This window comes from Culex quinquefasciatus, chromosome 2 (genome assembly GCF_015732765.1).
Source record: "Culex quinquefasciatus strain JHB chromosome 2, VPISU_Cqui_1.0_pri_paternal, whole genome shotgun sequence".
NCBI lineage: Eukaryota > Metazoa > Arthropoda > Insecta > Diptera > Culicidae > Culex > Culex quinquefasciatus.
The window spans coordinates 113,684,393-113,699,276 of NC_051862.1; the positions used below are offsets into that span (position 1 = coordinate 113,684,393).

Consider the following 14,884-nt stretch of genomic DNA (forward strand, 5'->3'; position numbering starts at 1 on the left):
GATTTTTATTAACACTACCTTAAATGCCAATAGTTTGAAAATGACCGAATCTCACCGCTTAGGGGGGTGACATTGGGTCAAATGAAACTAAAATGATGCTCAAATACAACGATATGGTAAAAACAAGTCATCCAACAGCGTTTCTTGTTCAAGTGAATCGTATTGACACGCTACAATGTTTGAAGTGGAGATTTTCAAACATTTGGGTACTTTTCGAGCAATTCTAACAAAAATATTAGAAACATGATTTTTCGAGAGGTCATTTTTCGCCAAAAACGTAACCCAACTTTAGACATCTGTCAAAACATTAGGATTTGTTCTAGGAACGAGATTTTTCCAGCGAAGTCATCTTAAGATGTCCCCTACACAGCAAAAAATCCGATGGTAAAATCGCATGCAAAAGCATGCACATCACCTTCGTCAAAATAAACACTTAATATTACATACTGCATGTACAATTTTTGCAAACACAAAAAAAAAAGTTGCAACCGACGGGATATCCCAGCACCAACAGTAAGGACTGGCACCTTAGCCCACTCGGCCATCAGACCGATGAAATGTTGTAAGGAAAAACGCATATATGAGCTTGACATTTCGGTCAAGTAGGTTTCCCATACTGATGGGCAACATATTTCAGGGTGTAAAATCACTTAAAATTGCATAAAATAATGCAATATTTATTTTACATTCAGGCCTTTTACACGCAGCTGGATTACTACTTTTTTAGCTGTGTACACAACCCCTTTAACAGAATTCATTTTCATTGAGAATAACCTGAGAAATAGTAAAATCCATAAAAAATCACTTTGACCTTTGATAACTTTGTAAGGGAGCTTCTAGCAGATACACATTTCCCCCAAATATGAGCCTGATTGGTTGAAACTACGTCTTGTGAGAGCCATTTTATTATTGTTCCCCGTGTCTCATTGATGACTACTCTCCCCTTCACGAACGGGAGAAACTTTATTCGAAAGATCTCGCCGAGACATGAAAAAAAGCCTTCTGGACGAAAACTCTAAACCCCGGGGTTGTTGAAGTTTGAGAATTTTGAGTTTAAATGTACAAAAAATCGTATTTTTCCTATTTCTAAAATCACTCATAAAATCCTTATTTTATTATGAATTTTGATCATCTTGACTTCATTCGACGCGTATCAGCAAAAACTATAAGTTCTGATATGTTTTAGCATGATTGAAACATGACTTCTAATGTCTTTATATGTTTGAACCGTTTGTGCAAGAGGCTTACCATAGAAATAAGTCGAAACTTGAAGATTTTGAAAACGGATCCTACCCAGACTGCTTCAGTTAGTATGGAAGGCTACAGTGCATTGTTGTACCAACTTATTGAGATGCTCTGGGTCATCCAAGAACTCCTTGGATTTGAGACCGGTAGGTCTACCGCCGTAACAAGCAAGAGGTTAGTTATTTTTACCATTGATTACAACCACATAGCTTCAGTGAGTATGATAGACTACTTTGTTAATGTTTTGAAATGTCCTGGGTCATCCTAGGACTCACTGAAGTTAAGAGTAGTGACAATCAAGATTTCTACCTGTTTTGACCACTGATCATACCCGCATAGCTTCAGTCAGTCAGTATGGTAGACTGCTTTTTTAATGTGTTGGGATGTCTTGGGTAATCCCAGGACTCACTGGAGTTAACAGCCACAGATCATAACTCCAGGGAGTCCTTAGGTAATTCAAGACAGCCCAAGGCATTTACAAAGTAGTCTAACCTACTCTGAAGCTATGCGGGTATGATCCGTGGGCAATACCGGTCGACATCTTGCTAGTTACGGTAGTAGACCCACAGAATTAAACTCCAGGGACTCCTAGGATGACCCAGGACTTTTCAAAACATTAATAAAGTAGTCTACCATACTCACTGAAGCTATGCGGTTATGATCAGTGGTAAAAATTCACTGACCTCTTGCTTGTTACGGCCGACCCACCGGTCTTAACTCCAAAAAGTTCTTGGACGACCCAGAACATCTCAATAAGTTGTTACAACAATGCACTGTAGCCTTCCATACTAACTGAAGCAGTCTGGGTAGGATCCGTTTTCAAAATCTTCAAGTTTCGAATTGTTTCAATGGTAAGCCTCTTGAACAAACGGTTCAAACGTATAAAGACATGAGAAGTCATGTTTCAATCATGCTAAAACATATCAGAACTTATAGTTTTTGCTGATACGCGTCGAATGAAGTCAAGATGATCGAAATCCATAATAAAATAAGGATTTTATGAGTGATTTTGGAAATAGCAAAAATACGATTTTTTGTACATTTTATCCCAAAATTCTCAAACTTCAACAACTTGTAACTTTTGAACAGAGTTGTTTAGAGATTTCGTCCAGAAGACTTTTTTTATGTCTCGGCGAGATCTTTCGAATAAAGTTTCTCCCGTTCGTGTACATCCTTGGACCAAATCCGCCCATTCTCCCTTGTCCCTGGAGGCACGTCAGTTCGTCATTGCTAGGAGGTTCGCTCAAAAATCGCCAAAAAGTCAATATTTGAGGAGGTACAAAAATGGAGGGGGTGGTCCGATTTGGATGAAATTCGGGATTCTTGCATGTTTTGATAGTATGGACAGTCCTGCCAAATTTGAGCAGGATCGGAGAAGGTATTTATCAAATTTGCATTTTTTCGTTCACAGTTGAATGACCTATATATATATTATATATATAATGTAATTTTGCCAATTCTCTTGAGGAGTTTGCTTACGCTTACTCCGATGGACATTGGCATACACTCAATGTTTACATTTCACCGCTGTCGTGCCAACTTGTCACACGTGCATTTTGGGCCAAATTGAGTTAAGAACGCCATTTAGCGCAGCTCACAATGCCTCTCCTTTTGACCTTTACATATCCCCAAAATTCGTTTTCAATCCTGAGATATTCAATAAAATCCCAAACCCAAAATCCGTACTTTTTTGTCACTTTTCATGTGAAATCTTGTCGTGCTATCTTAATACAGCCTGAAATTTAATGTAAGAGCGACAATTGGTCGAAGGTTTTCAGGTCAGAACGCGTTTGACACAATTTTGAGCTCGACTACCGTAAACATTTGTAATTATACCTCGAGACTCCAGCAACCAAATTCAACCAAACTTCAAGACAACGCACAGAATGATCAGCCAAACAAAACGTGTTTGTTCACATTGCGCGCTCTTGTTTTTGTTTATTCAAGGTCAAACATTAAAACGCGTTTTTCTCGGAACGTCAAAAAAGCCAGGTACGACAAGTTGTCGATTTGTTTATAGGACCTAATAGAAAAACTAACTTAATCCACCTATGTGGTTGGAGCCTTCCTCACTCATTACCAACAATGGCTGATTTGATGGGGTTGTACAAACATTTCATCTATTTTTTTGATCCGGAATAAAAAAGTACATAAATATCACTTAAGTGACCATATCTCGAGACAGGGTTGCCAGATCTTCAATGTTTTAGACTCGTTGGAAAGGTCTTTTGATAACCTAACCAACGATGGGTCGGATAGTGGATCCGGACATAATTTACATACATTTAAGTGAGATCCGGCTACAAAAAAGTACAAAAATATCACTAAAGTGACCATATCTCGAGACAGGGTTGCCAGATTTTCAATGTTTTGGACTCGTTGGAAAGGTCTTTTGATAACCTAACCAACGATGGGTCGGATGGTGGATCCGGACATAGTTTACATACATTTAAGTGGGATCCGGCTACAGAAAAGTACAAAAATATCACTTAAGTGGCCATATTTCGAGACAGGGTTGCCAGATCTTCAATGTTTTGGACTCGTTGGAAAGGTCTTTTGATCACCTATCCAACAATGGGTCGGATGGTGGATCCGGACATAGTTTACATACATTTAAGTGAGATCCGGATATATGTGAAAACACATTTTTATACATAACTTTTGAACTACTTATCGAAACTTCAATCTGTATAAAACTCGATCTATGGAACCCTAAACCAAGTCGAATGCAACAAGTTCGGGTCAAATCGGTTCAGCCAGTGCCGAGAAACATGAGCTAGTTTGTTGGTCACACACATACACACATACACACACACACACACATACACACACACATACACATAACGGAGTCTGTGGGGCACAGGGGCGCACCCCACACGTAATTTGCCCTTACTGCGTCACGGCAGGGCACTGGCGCAGCGGACCGTATTTCCCTAGCGACTCGTGGGATTCAAAATGAAGACAAGTGAAACAAACCAACAAAAGGGCCCCGATGCGCCCCAAGCATCGGAAAACACGGAGGTAGAAGAGGACGCAAACGTCGAAATGGCAGGAGGCGAGTCAAACGGCGGCGACACAGCAAGCGGAGTGGCGAGCGCGTTCCGTGGAAGCGGGAAGGTGTTGAGATCCCCAGTGTTGAACCAGGCGGCTGCTTCGAGTCAGCAGATAGGAGTAATTGGAGAGGAGACTCCCAAGTCATCCGTACTGAACTTCGCCGGCAGTACCCCTCAGGATGGAGTCCCGCTCGGAAGGACCGCGTTGCAGGAGGTCAGGAGGAGGGTCAACGAACTCTTTGATTTCATCAAGGACAAAAACAACGTCCACACCAGAATCAAGCAGATGGTGAATGGAGTCAAGGCAGCCATGAACGAGGGGCGCGACATTGGCCTTAATGAATTAATTTTAGTAGTTAATATATTAAGGAATTAAATACCTCACGTCATTTGACATCTGACAGCGCCTCACCTGCATTCTAAACATTGGTTTGGTTTGTTTCTCTTTCGCGCGCTCAACTGTCAAGTTTGTTTGGATTCCGTGAAGCGTTGGAAAAAAAAAGTGGTGATAAAGTGAAATTTACGGAGAATGCAGAAAAGATGTGATCCGCTGGTAGAGTAGATGCTGCCGGCGGAAGAGATTAATTTGCATTCATCATTTGAATCATTATTTTTCTTCCAGAACGATGGCTTTCTTAAGTTAACGGAGAATTATTCTTTAAGCACGAACCCAACCTCTCCGCGCCCGGATCGCACACAATCTACGCCAAAATCCCGCCCAACCTGCATGAACATCCCTGCGAGTGTCCCCGCTGGACGATGCCCATCAGCCGGCTGCTGACCGAGGTGATCGGCCTAGATTCGAGCGAGGCGGACGGCCTGCCGCAGAAGATTTGTGTCGTGTGCATTTCCTACCTCAAGCACGCGTACACGTTCCGGCGGCAGGCCATCGACAATGTGGCCGCACTGCTGGCCGCCCGGTATCTAGTCACACGGCGGGCGGTGCCCTTTCAGAAGAACCTGGACAAGCAGCAGCTGATGCAGACGTGTTGCTTATTGGGAATGGGTGGACGCAGGAGAATTTTTTTTATGGCAGAGTTGTTGCGGATGATTACGGTGGAAACTATGCTGAGGATTCTGAACCGGGCTGGAGAACAAAACGGTGCTGCTTCCCGAAGGATTGAAAGGGCAAACCGAAGTTTCTTCTCCATATTGTTTCATAGGACTAGACAAAATCAAAATAAAGCGGAATAATATTCTTTAGTGTTGTGTCGATATTACGTTGCGTGGTGAAAATGCATTTTTATTATCACAAATAAAAATAAGATTTGGTTGTTGTTTTTTTGTGTTCGCTTTTTATTACCAAAATAATTTTACCGAAAACTCTGCTCTCGCAGGCATCTTCCGTCCTAACCACTTCTCTGGAACACGTACGTAATTTTACATCGTTACATGATTCGCCACAATTGGCTCTTGGTCCTGGCCCATCCACCTCATATTCCGGGTCTTCCTGTCACAAAATGTACGTCCGCTGGATCATCTTCGATGGCTTCTTCGTTGATGTTCTGGTCAAGGGTTTCCAGAAGCGTCCATTACTTGCCAGTCTGCCAATTAATTACTCGAATTACTGGTCCAAAATGATTAATTACACAAATTACTTAATTACTTTTCACTTCGATAAAACATTTAATTTATATTTAAGTTATCATTTCTACGGTTCTTAATTAAATTATTTATAAATAGATCATTCGATAACTCTTTCAAAAATTATTCTGTTTAATTTTTTTTTCACGTATAATTTTTATTGATAATAGATATAGGCGATTAAACGTCAAAAATGCCCCAAACTAGAGGGCGCTGAAACTTTGAGTGATGTTTACATGATATCCTACAGAGAGTTAATTGGTTTGAAATTTGGATTTTTTTTATTTTATTACAAAATTGACATTCGTATTTGATTACACAATTTTTCAGTAAAAAATAAGTAGCTCAATTGATATCTAGAATTTTTTTAAAGGTCTTATAAACATATAAAACACAATAGCTTATGGGACCTTAAAAAAATATCTGGAAATGACCAATAATAATTGTTTCATGGCCAATTTAACCTGTTCATTATCTGATTCGAAATTTCATTATGTTTCACGTTTCAATCAACCGAACCCTTATCAATCAATTGCAAATGAAGATTATTTAAGTTGACTTACGTTTTTTGAAGTCATGTTTGTCATAAAAGCAAAAAAAATGTACTATTTTACTTCAATATATGAAATTAATAATATTTTCAGCTTCCAAAGTCGAATGCCATTAATATATAGAATTTGTTGTAAAAAAGGCCCCCTGATTATTTGAGCTAAACAAAAACTTTGACAAATATTTGCAGCGGCTCATCTTAAGAATTGTGAAATTAATCAAAATAACGTTAAGTTTCAAAACGCTTTTCAAACATTGGTTTGACATTACTTTGCATTTTTTTTTCTCAAGCAAATTTAAAAAATCTGTTACTGAAAATACAGATAATGTGGAACGTGACATTAACATTGGATTCAATTGCATCTGAATATTAGTTGATTTTAATTTCACTGAGTTTGATTTTTACCATTGAAACATTTGTCTCAGAAACATTTGGAAATTTTTCGGGAAAATTACTAATCTCTTAATAGAGAGATATTACAGGACTGTCAATTTCTGCAGATGATGAAAAAATATAAAAAAACATATTTTTATTATTATTGATTTTTAAATGGCCATCACTTGAAAACTTTGTTTATTTCAATGATAATTAAGTACATTTTGGTTTTAAATATTTGATCCACAAAAACTTCAAATGATTTTGACTGCCTATTAGAAGGAAAAGCATAAACAATTAATCGATTCTAATGTAGTTCTTGCAAAAAAAAAACATATTTTTATAATAACTTAATAAAAATTAATAGATTTAAGATTCACAAAACATTTTTCACTGGGTAATATATCATGGCCTTTCGTTGTTAATCAGTTTGATAAACAACATTATAAAAATAAATTTAAGGAAAGTTTTAGGAGAGAACTATGGTGAATAAGGCCTTCTACATACAGAATCAGTTTTTTGTAATCTTTGTGTTTCACTCTTATTTGAAATCAACAAGATTCTATTATAATAGATTATATATAAAAAGTAAATAGTTTTGTTGAAAAAGTACAATTTAAAAAAAATCAATTACTGTAATTACTCAAAAAATACTTTAATTACCAATTAATTACTTTAAATTACCCTAATTACCATGAATTACTAAGTATTTAAAGAATTACCTAATTACCAGCTAAAAATCAAAGTAATTATTAATTACTTGCCAGTCTGAGGCCTTGCTGGAAACCCTTGGTTCAGGTGCAGGCGCTTTTCCTAGATGAAATCCATGAAATCGGTGCTGTAAATGTTGGGAAGGCAGGGTTGGAGGCCAGTTTGCACTCGAAAACAGACACGGCGATTTGTCGAAGCCCCGTGAATTCATTTGCGATCATCCAATGGGGACGAGTCAGCTAATTTTCCAGAGTTAATCATGCCGATGGAAATGATGTTGGACGTTGTCTGCCTGGATCCGGTTGACCACGTTCAGGAGGCAGGTTAGGATCTGGAACGCCACAGTTCCAAGTGAACTGGCATTATTGTACTTTCCGATGCAGTAAAAGCGATGTACATCTGGCAGGAGTTCAACCAGTTGGCTTGTTGGAGCAGATTCCTGGCGAGCAATGCCCTTTGGTTTGGTTAACGCAAATACGCAATCAAAACAAAACAAAATTTGACCAAACACAACAACAAATATCCCGCGCAATGTCAAGCTGCCAAATCAATGTGATGTAAAAAGAGGTGGCGTTGTTTTGGTCGTAAACAAAAGTTAATTTTGCCTTAATTTGTTAATTTTGACCGTTAATTAATTAAATTATTAAATTTCTTACTATTGTCCCGCCCCTCGGCCATGAATGCCGCAGAGCGCGAAAACAGCTCGCTGGTGGTGACGCGAAATTCACTGAAGCTCAGAGCTGAAAGAGCCGAAGAAACGCTGAAGGCAAAACTGGAGGAGGAAGCGCTACGGGAGAAAGAACCGAAAACGCCGCCCGGCCCAAGCTCAAAAAGGGACAGGGAAACGCCTGGAGAGGAGTAGGATGCAAAGAAGCAGAAGCAGGAGAATGGAGACAGTCCGGACCCAGCAAAAAAGCCAGAACCAGACCCAGGGAAGGAGAAGGGATGGGAAAAGGTCAAGGAGAAGAAGCGGAAGAAAAAACCCAGGCTACGCAGGAAGCGCAACAAAGGCGAGGCATTGGTAGTCGAAGTGAAGGAAGGTACGTCGTACGCAGACCTCCCCCGGAAAGTACGAACCGATCCGGAACTCAAGGAGCTAGGCGAGAGCGTGGTTAAGACCAGACGCACTCAAACCAACAATTGCAGAAGGTGTGGTAGAGAAGGCCACATGGCAAGAGACTGCAAAAATGAGCCGAAGTGCGTGCTCTGTAAAGAAGGCGATGGCAATAGCCATGTGACGGGTGGCTTTAATTGCCCGGTGTACAAGAAGCTGGCCTCGGGCAAAAAGTAATGGAGGTGTCCCAGGTGAACCTCAATCACTGCGACACTGCACAGCAACTGCTGTGGCAGTCGACCGCGGAGACGGGGTGTGACGTGGCAATTATTGCAGAACCGTACCGAGTTCCACACGACAACGGAAACTGGGCCGCGGATACAGGTAGAATGGCGGCAATATACGTAATGGGGCGGTACCTCATACAGGAAGTGGTCTCGAGGGCGTTTGTAGGGTTCGTGATCGCCAAAGTGAACGGAACCTTCTTCTGTAGCTGCTATGCTCCCCCAAGATGGACCTTGGAGCAGTTTCAGCAGATGCTGGATTGTCTGACCGACGAACTGATCGGACGAAGCCCGATCGTTATCGGAGGTGACTTCAACGCGTGGGCGGTCGAGTGGGGTAGCAGATGCACCAATGCTAGGGGGCATAGCCTAATGGAAGCTCTGGCAAAACTGGACGTTAGGCTGGCGAATCGTGGAACCAGCAGTACCTTCCGCAAAGACGGTCGTGAGTCCATTATCGACGTTACGTTCTGTAGCCCGCGACTGGCGGCCGACATGAACTGGAGGGTGAGTGAGGACTGTACCCATAGCGATCACCAAGCGATCCGGTACAGCATCGGGAGACGAGCCCCTGTACCAGAATGGAGCAACCGGTCCAACGGGAGGAAATGGAAGCTGCAATACTTCGACGAGGGTCTCTTCGTGGAAGCGCTCCATTGGTGCGAGGGTCCCCAAGACTTGAGGGCCGACGAGCTAACAGCACAACTAGTGACAGCATGCGACACAACCATGCCGCGGAGACTGGAGCCAAGGAACTGTCGTCGTCCAGCCTACTGGTGGAATGAAGAACTCGGTACCCTTCGAGCAAACTGTCTCAGCGCCAGAAGACGAGTCCAGAGAGCAAGATCCGAAGCAACTAGAGAGGAGTGCAGAGAGGAGTATCGGTCTGCAAAGGCCGCGCTCAAGAAAGCGATCAAATGCAGCAAGACAAACTGCTTCAAGGAGTTATGCCAAGACGCTGATGCGAACCCTTGGGGGAGCGCATATCGTGTCGCGATGGCGAAGATCAGAGGCCCATCGATGGTGGCTGAAACGTGTCCCGACAAGCTGAAGGTCATTGTGGAAGGGCTCTTCACAAGACATGATCCAACGACCTGGCCTCCTACACCGTACAACGACGAAGGTAGTAACGCTGAAGGTTATCTGATCACCAACGAAGAACTTGTGGCAGTAGCGAAAAGATTGAAGGTGAAGAAAGCACCCGGCCCGGATGGAATCCCGAATTTCGCCCTGAAATCGGCGATTCAAGCATTCCCGGACAGGTTTCGAACAGTCCTGCAGAAATGCCTGGACGAAGGACACTTCCCCGATCCGTGGAAGGTTCAAAAGCTCGTGTTGCTGCCGAAGCCAGGCAAACCAGGGGGGGACCCATCATCGTATAGGCCTATATGTTTGCTGGACACCCTCGGAAAGCTTCTGGAACGGATCATCCTTAACCGGCTGACCAAGTACACGGAGAGCGAGCATGGCTTGGCAGCGAGGCAGTTCGGCTTCCGTAAAGGGAGATCCACGGTGGACGCCATCCGGAAAGTGGTCGAGAAAGCCGACGAAGCGCGGAAGAAAAAACGCAGAGGGAACCGTTGCTGCGCAATAGTCACGATAGACGTCAAGAACGCGTTCAACAGTGCGAGCTGGGCGGCCATAGCAGCAGCGTTGCACAAAATGAAGGTGCCTGACTATTTGTGCATGATCTTGAAGAGCTACTTTGAGAACCGCGTGCTGGTCTACGACACTGCCGATGGACAAAAAACCGTTGTTGTTACCGCGGGAGTTCCACAGGGTTCTATTCTGGGTTCAGCACTGTGGAACGGAATGTATGACGGAGTGTTGACACTGGGGCTACCCAACGGCGTGGAGATCGTTGGCTTTGCAGACGACATAGTGATGACGGTAACCGGCGAAAATGTCGAGGAGGTCGAAATTCTGGCTACGGAGGCCATTGCAATGATCGAGAACTGGATGCTCGAGGTGAAGCTGCGGATCGCTCACCACAAGACGGAGATGGTTCTGGTTAGTAACCACAAGAAGGTGCAGCAGGCCCAGATACAAGTTGGGGAACACGTAGTGCACTCAAAGAGAGCGCTCAAGTACCTCGGGGTGATGGTGGATGACCGGCTGAACTTCAACAGTCACGTCGATTACGCCTGCGAGAAGGCGGCTAAGGCGATCATGGCACTGTCAAGGATGATGCCGAACAACGCTGGACCCAGGAGCAGTAGGCGCCGTCTCTTGGCAAGTGTCGCGACGTCCATACTTAGGTACGGCGGACCGGTATGGTGGACGGCGCTGGGGACGAAGCGAAATCGAGCGCTGCTCGACAGAACGCAGAGACTGATGGCCATGCGAGTTGCAAGCGCGTACAGGACCATTTCGTCGGAAGCAGTTGGCGTCATAGCCGGAATGATCCCCATCGGCATTACACTGGAGGAGGACACCGTGCGCTACACCCGAAGAGGCACGAGAGGTATCCGGGAAGCTGCGAGAGCCGAATCGCTGGCAAGATGGCAACGTGAGTGGGACATCACGGAGAAAGGCAGATGGACGCATCGGCTTATCCCGTCCGTATCCACGTGGGTGAACAGAAGGCACGGAGAGGTCACCTTCCACCTCACACAGTTCCTGTCGGGCCATGGCTGCTTCAGGAAGTACCTGCACAGGTTCGGACATTCAGAGTCTCCTCTCTGTCCAGATTGCGACGAGTGCGAGGAAACACCGGAGCACGTGGTGTTCGCCTGCCCTCGCTTCGAGACAGCGCGAAGCGAAATGCTGGCAATTATCGGAGCAGACACCAGCCCGGAAAATGTGGTGCTAAGAATGTGCAGCGACATTGTCAAGTGGAATGCGGTCGTCGGAGCAGTGACGCAGATCACTTCGGCTCTCCAGCGGAAATGGAGAGACGATCAGAGAAGGAACGACTAGGAGCCTAGTCGAAAACCCACGAGTGTGGCTGTGAAGGAGAGCACGTTATGATGGTCGGCTCAACCAAATCGGTACACGTCTCGATGGTCACAGGAGTCGAGAACCCACGAGTGTGGCTGTGAAGGAGAGCACGTTGTGACGGTTGGCTCTACCAAATCGGTACACGTCTCGATGGTCCAAGGAGAGGGCTGCATATGACTAGCCGATGAAAAGCAACGCGATTCTTGGGCGCGGTTAAACCCTCGCATGGACTCATATGTATGTGGAACAGGAAATGGTTCTAGTACCCGGCATGGATCTTGTAAGTCAGCGATTCTCAACCTTCTCCTAAGCTGGTACCCCCTGCCATGTAAATCAAGTAGGCCCGGTACCCCCGTTGAGAATCGCTGCTGTAAGTATACTAGTGCAGAAAATGCAACGCCTCCCCCCGAAGTTATACCGAAAGGTGGTCCCGGGGGGAAAAGGGCATGGCGTTCAAGGACTGGTTTAGTGGGTCGGGAAATTCGTTTTTCTCAACCCCACACTACCTGAGAAATTAATTCTCACATACACACACACACATACACACAGACATTTGTTCAGTGTTCGATTCTGAGTCGATATGTATACATGAAGGTGGGTCTACGACGTTTTTATACAAAGTTCATTTTTAGAGCAGGATTATAGCCTTACCTCAGTAAGGAAGGCAAAAAAAAAGTCTAGAAATATATATAAAACTTTAACTTATGGCTTTATTTTTGCAGTTCAATGGATGAAAGGAACAAAAGATATTACCAATGCTGCTCGGACGGTCAAGGAAGTACATGATGATTTTATTCGCTTTTCTATAAAAGAAGCATTGACAACTGATGCTGGCGCCTACTTTGTCGTAGCTAGAAATCGTTATGGAATTGACAGATGTTTCACTAACGTTACGGTAATATTCTTTAATGCTTATGTTATGTCGTTCGTTTGTGAGTCATCCACAAACCATCCTTCATGTGTGTACAATTGTCCTTAGGTCTCCTTTTCGTTTAATAGTTTAACTTTAAAAAACACATGTATTTATTTCTTCATCATAGGTTAAACATCCTAAAGGATACAAAAAAGGAAAAGAAATAGAGGATAGCGTTGCTGAACCGAATAAAACAGATAAAGGAAGAATGTGATGCATTTAGAAATTTACTGTAAGGTGAAAGTTTTTTTTTTGTTGTATCGATGGTAAGCAGTACTATGTTTTATAGATTCGAAAATTAAGTTAAAAATGCTGTCTTTACAGATGCAGCGGTTGCAGGCAGCATTACCGTAAATAAATTGTATCAGTCATAGTTCAGTTTGGTAATTAGTCTAATCGTTATTGTATCATCGTTTCCTTTTATTCGAAAATGATCCTTCAATTATTGTATAAATATTAATTTGATTAAATGAGTCGTTGTGAAGAAATTTGCGTTGTTATCTAATATCACAGCCATTTTATCTCATACTTTGTTTTTCATAATTTATAATGAATGGGCAAATTTAGTAACTTTTCTCAAATTTTCTCACCAGAAGAGCTGTCAGTTGAAAAAGTAAAATAATTGTTTGCATCCGCTTTACATTTCGTGACGTTACAACGCAGACTTTTGCAAAATGGAAATTCTCAATGCTGTATCTTTGCGAAAGATGACCAATTTTGATCTACTCAGTAGCCTTCGACGGTTTTGAAAAATGGTTCCTGATCACCGGAGATATTTCGGGTTGTCCGGAGGTGGTTTTGATTTGTTTTTCTGGTGATTGAGGTGCTTGAAATAGTTGCAAGTTGCAAAAAGATGTTTTTTTAGCACGAGTCGTAGAGTTGTCTGGCTAACGTCAAAGTAACAAGACGCTTTGCATAGTAGAGGATAATATTTTGGAACTTTTTGCCAAATTGGCCGGTAAATTCTGATCAAAATGGATTCGCTACGGATCCACACTTTTTACCTCGACATCCGGGGAATAAAGAAGCTGAAGTTGGAGAATGTCTACGACTTCATTGCCGATAAGCTGTTACTCACCGAAGCCGAAGTAGCAGCAATCCAGCCGGATCTCGCCGAAAGCAAAGTGTACGTCGAATGCCACTCTTTGGAGAAAGCAGAAGAAGTCGTCCGCAGATTCGATGGAAGCCAGGAGCTGGTCAACAACGGTGAGGTGCACAAGATCAAGCTGCAGATGGAAGATGGTGCCACGGAGGTGAAAATTTACCATTTGCCTCCACGGATGCCGAATGAGGAGATCACCTGCACAGAAAAAAAAAATCATGGTGATATTACATCTGGGAAGGGGTACATCTTTTATGTCAGAAAAAAGGTGTAATTTTACCTCTGGAAATGTGTAATTTTACCACTTTTCTGGTGTAATGTCACTTTTTCAGTCTAAATTGAGGTAAAATTACATCATAAAAGAGGTAATATTCAACCTTCCAAAATTACAGCTTCCACATTTACATTATTTTTTTCTGTGCGATTCATGGAGAGTTATGGAGAAATCCTGAGCATCAGGAACGAGACATGCAAGTCTAAGCGGTTCGCTAACACACCGAACGGCGTACGAATGGTCCGGATCCGTCTACGGAAGCAGATCCCGTCTTTTATCTCGGTGAAGGGTTACAGCACGTACGTAACCTACTCCAATCAGATCCAGACGTGTAAACACTGTGGTAATTGTGTTCACTGCGGTACAAGCTGCGGAGAGATCCGTGTCAACAAGGCAGCTACTGGACGAGCACAAATATCGTACGCCGACATCGCCTCTGGTTCCGGAACGTCGTCAAGATCGGGAGCATCGGGAATCGAAGTCCCGAAAATTCCGGCACTTAGCATGGATGGTCAAAACCTCAATTCAACCGAAAACAAAAGACCAGCACCGACCGATGGCGAAACTGAACCGGCGACAAAAGCAATACCACAGACACAAACCGAAGCAAACAATCAACTACAGATCCCGACCGAGACTAAGACATCAAGCGTATCCAGCATCCACACCATTCCACGAGAAGAGAGACAGACAAAGCAGAGGCAGATGGAAATCGACGAAAAGAACGATGCTGGTTTGGAGAAACGGCTTCAATCTCGAAAAACAAGCAAGTAAAGTACCCTCTCAACTAACACACCAT

General features: G+C 43.2%; 1 protein-coding gene across 2 annotated transcripts in view; it reads right to left on the reverse strand.

Moving 5' to 3' along the window:
* Positions 1-14,884, reverse strand: part of LOC119767089 — a 127,144-nt gene that overhangs the window by 65,115 nt on the left and 47,145 nt on the right. For both annotated transcript variants that reach the window (XM_038254656.1, XM_038254657.1), the window contains exon 2: positions 13,788-14,009. In XM_038254656.1, coding sequence (XP_038110584.1) covers positions 13,788-14,009 — 222 coding nt within the window. The remainder of the gene's footprint in view (positions 1-13,787; positions 14,010-14,884) is intronic.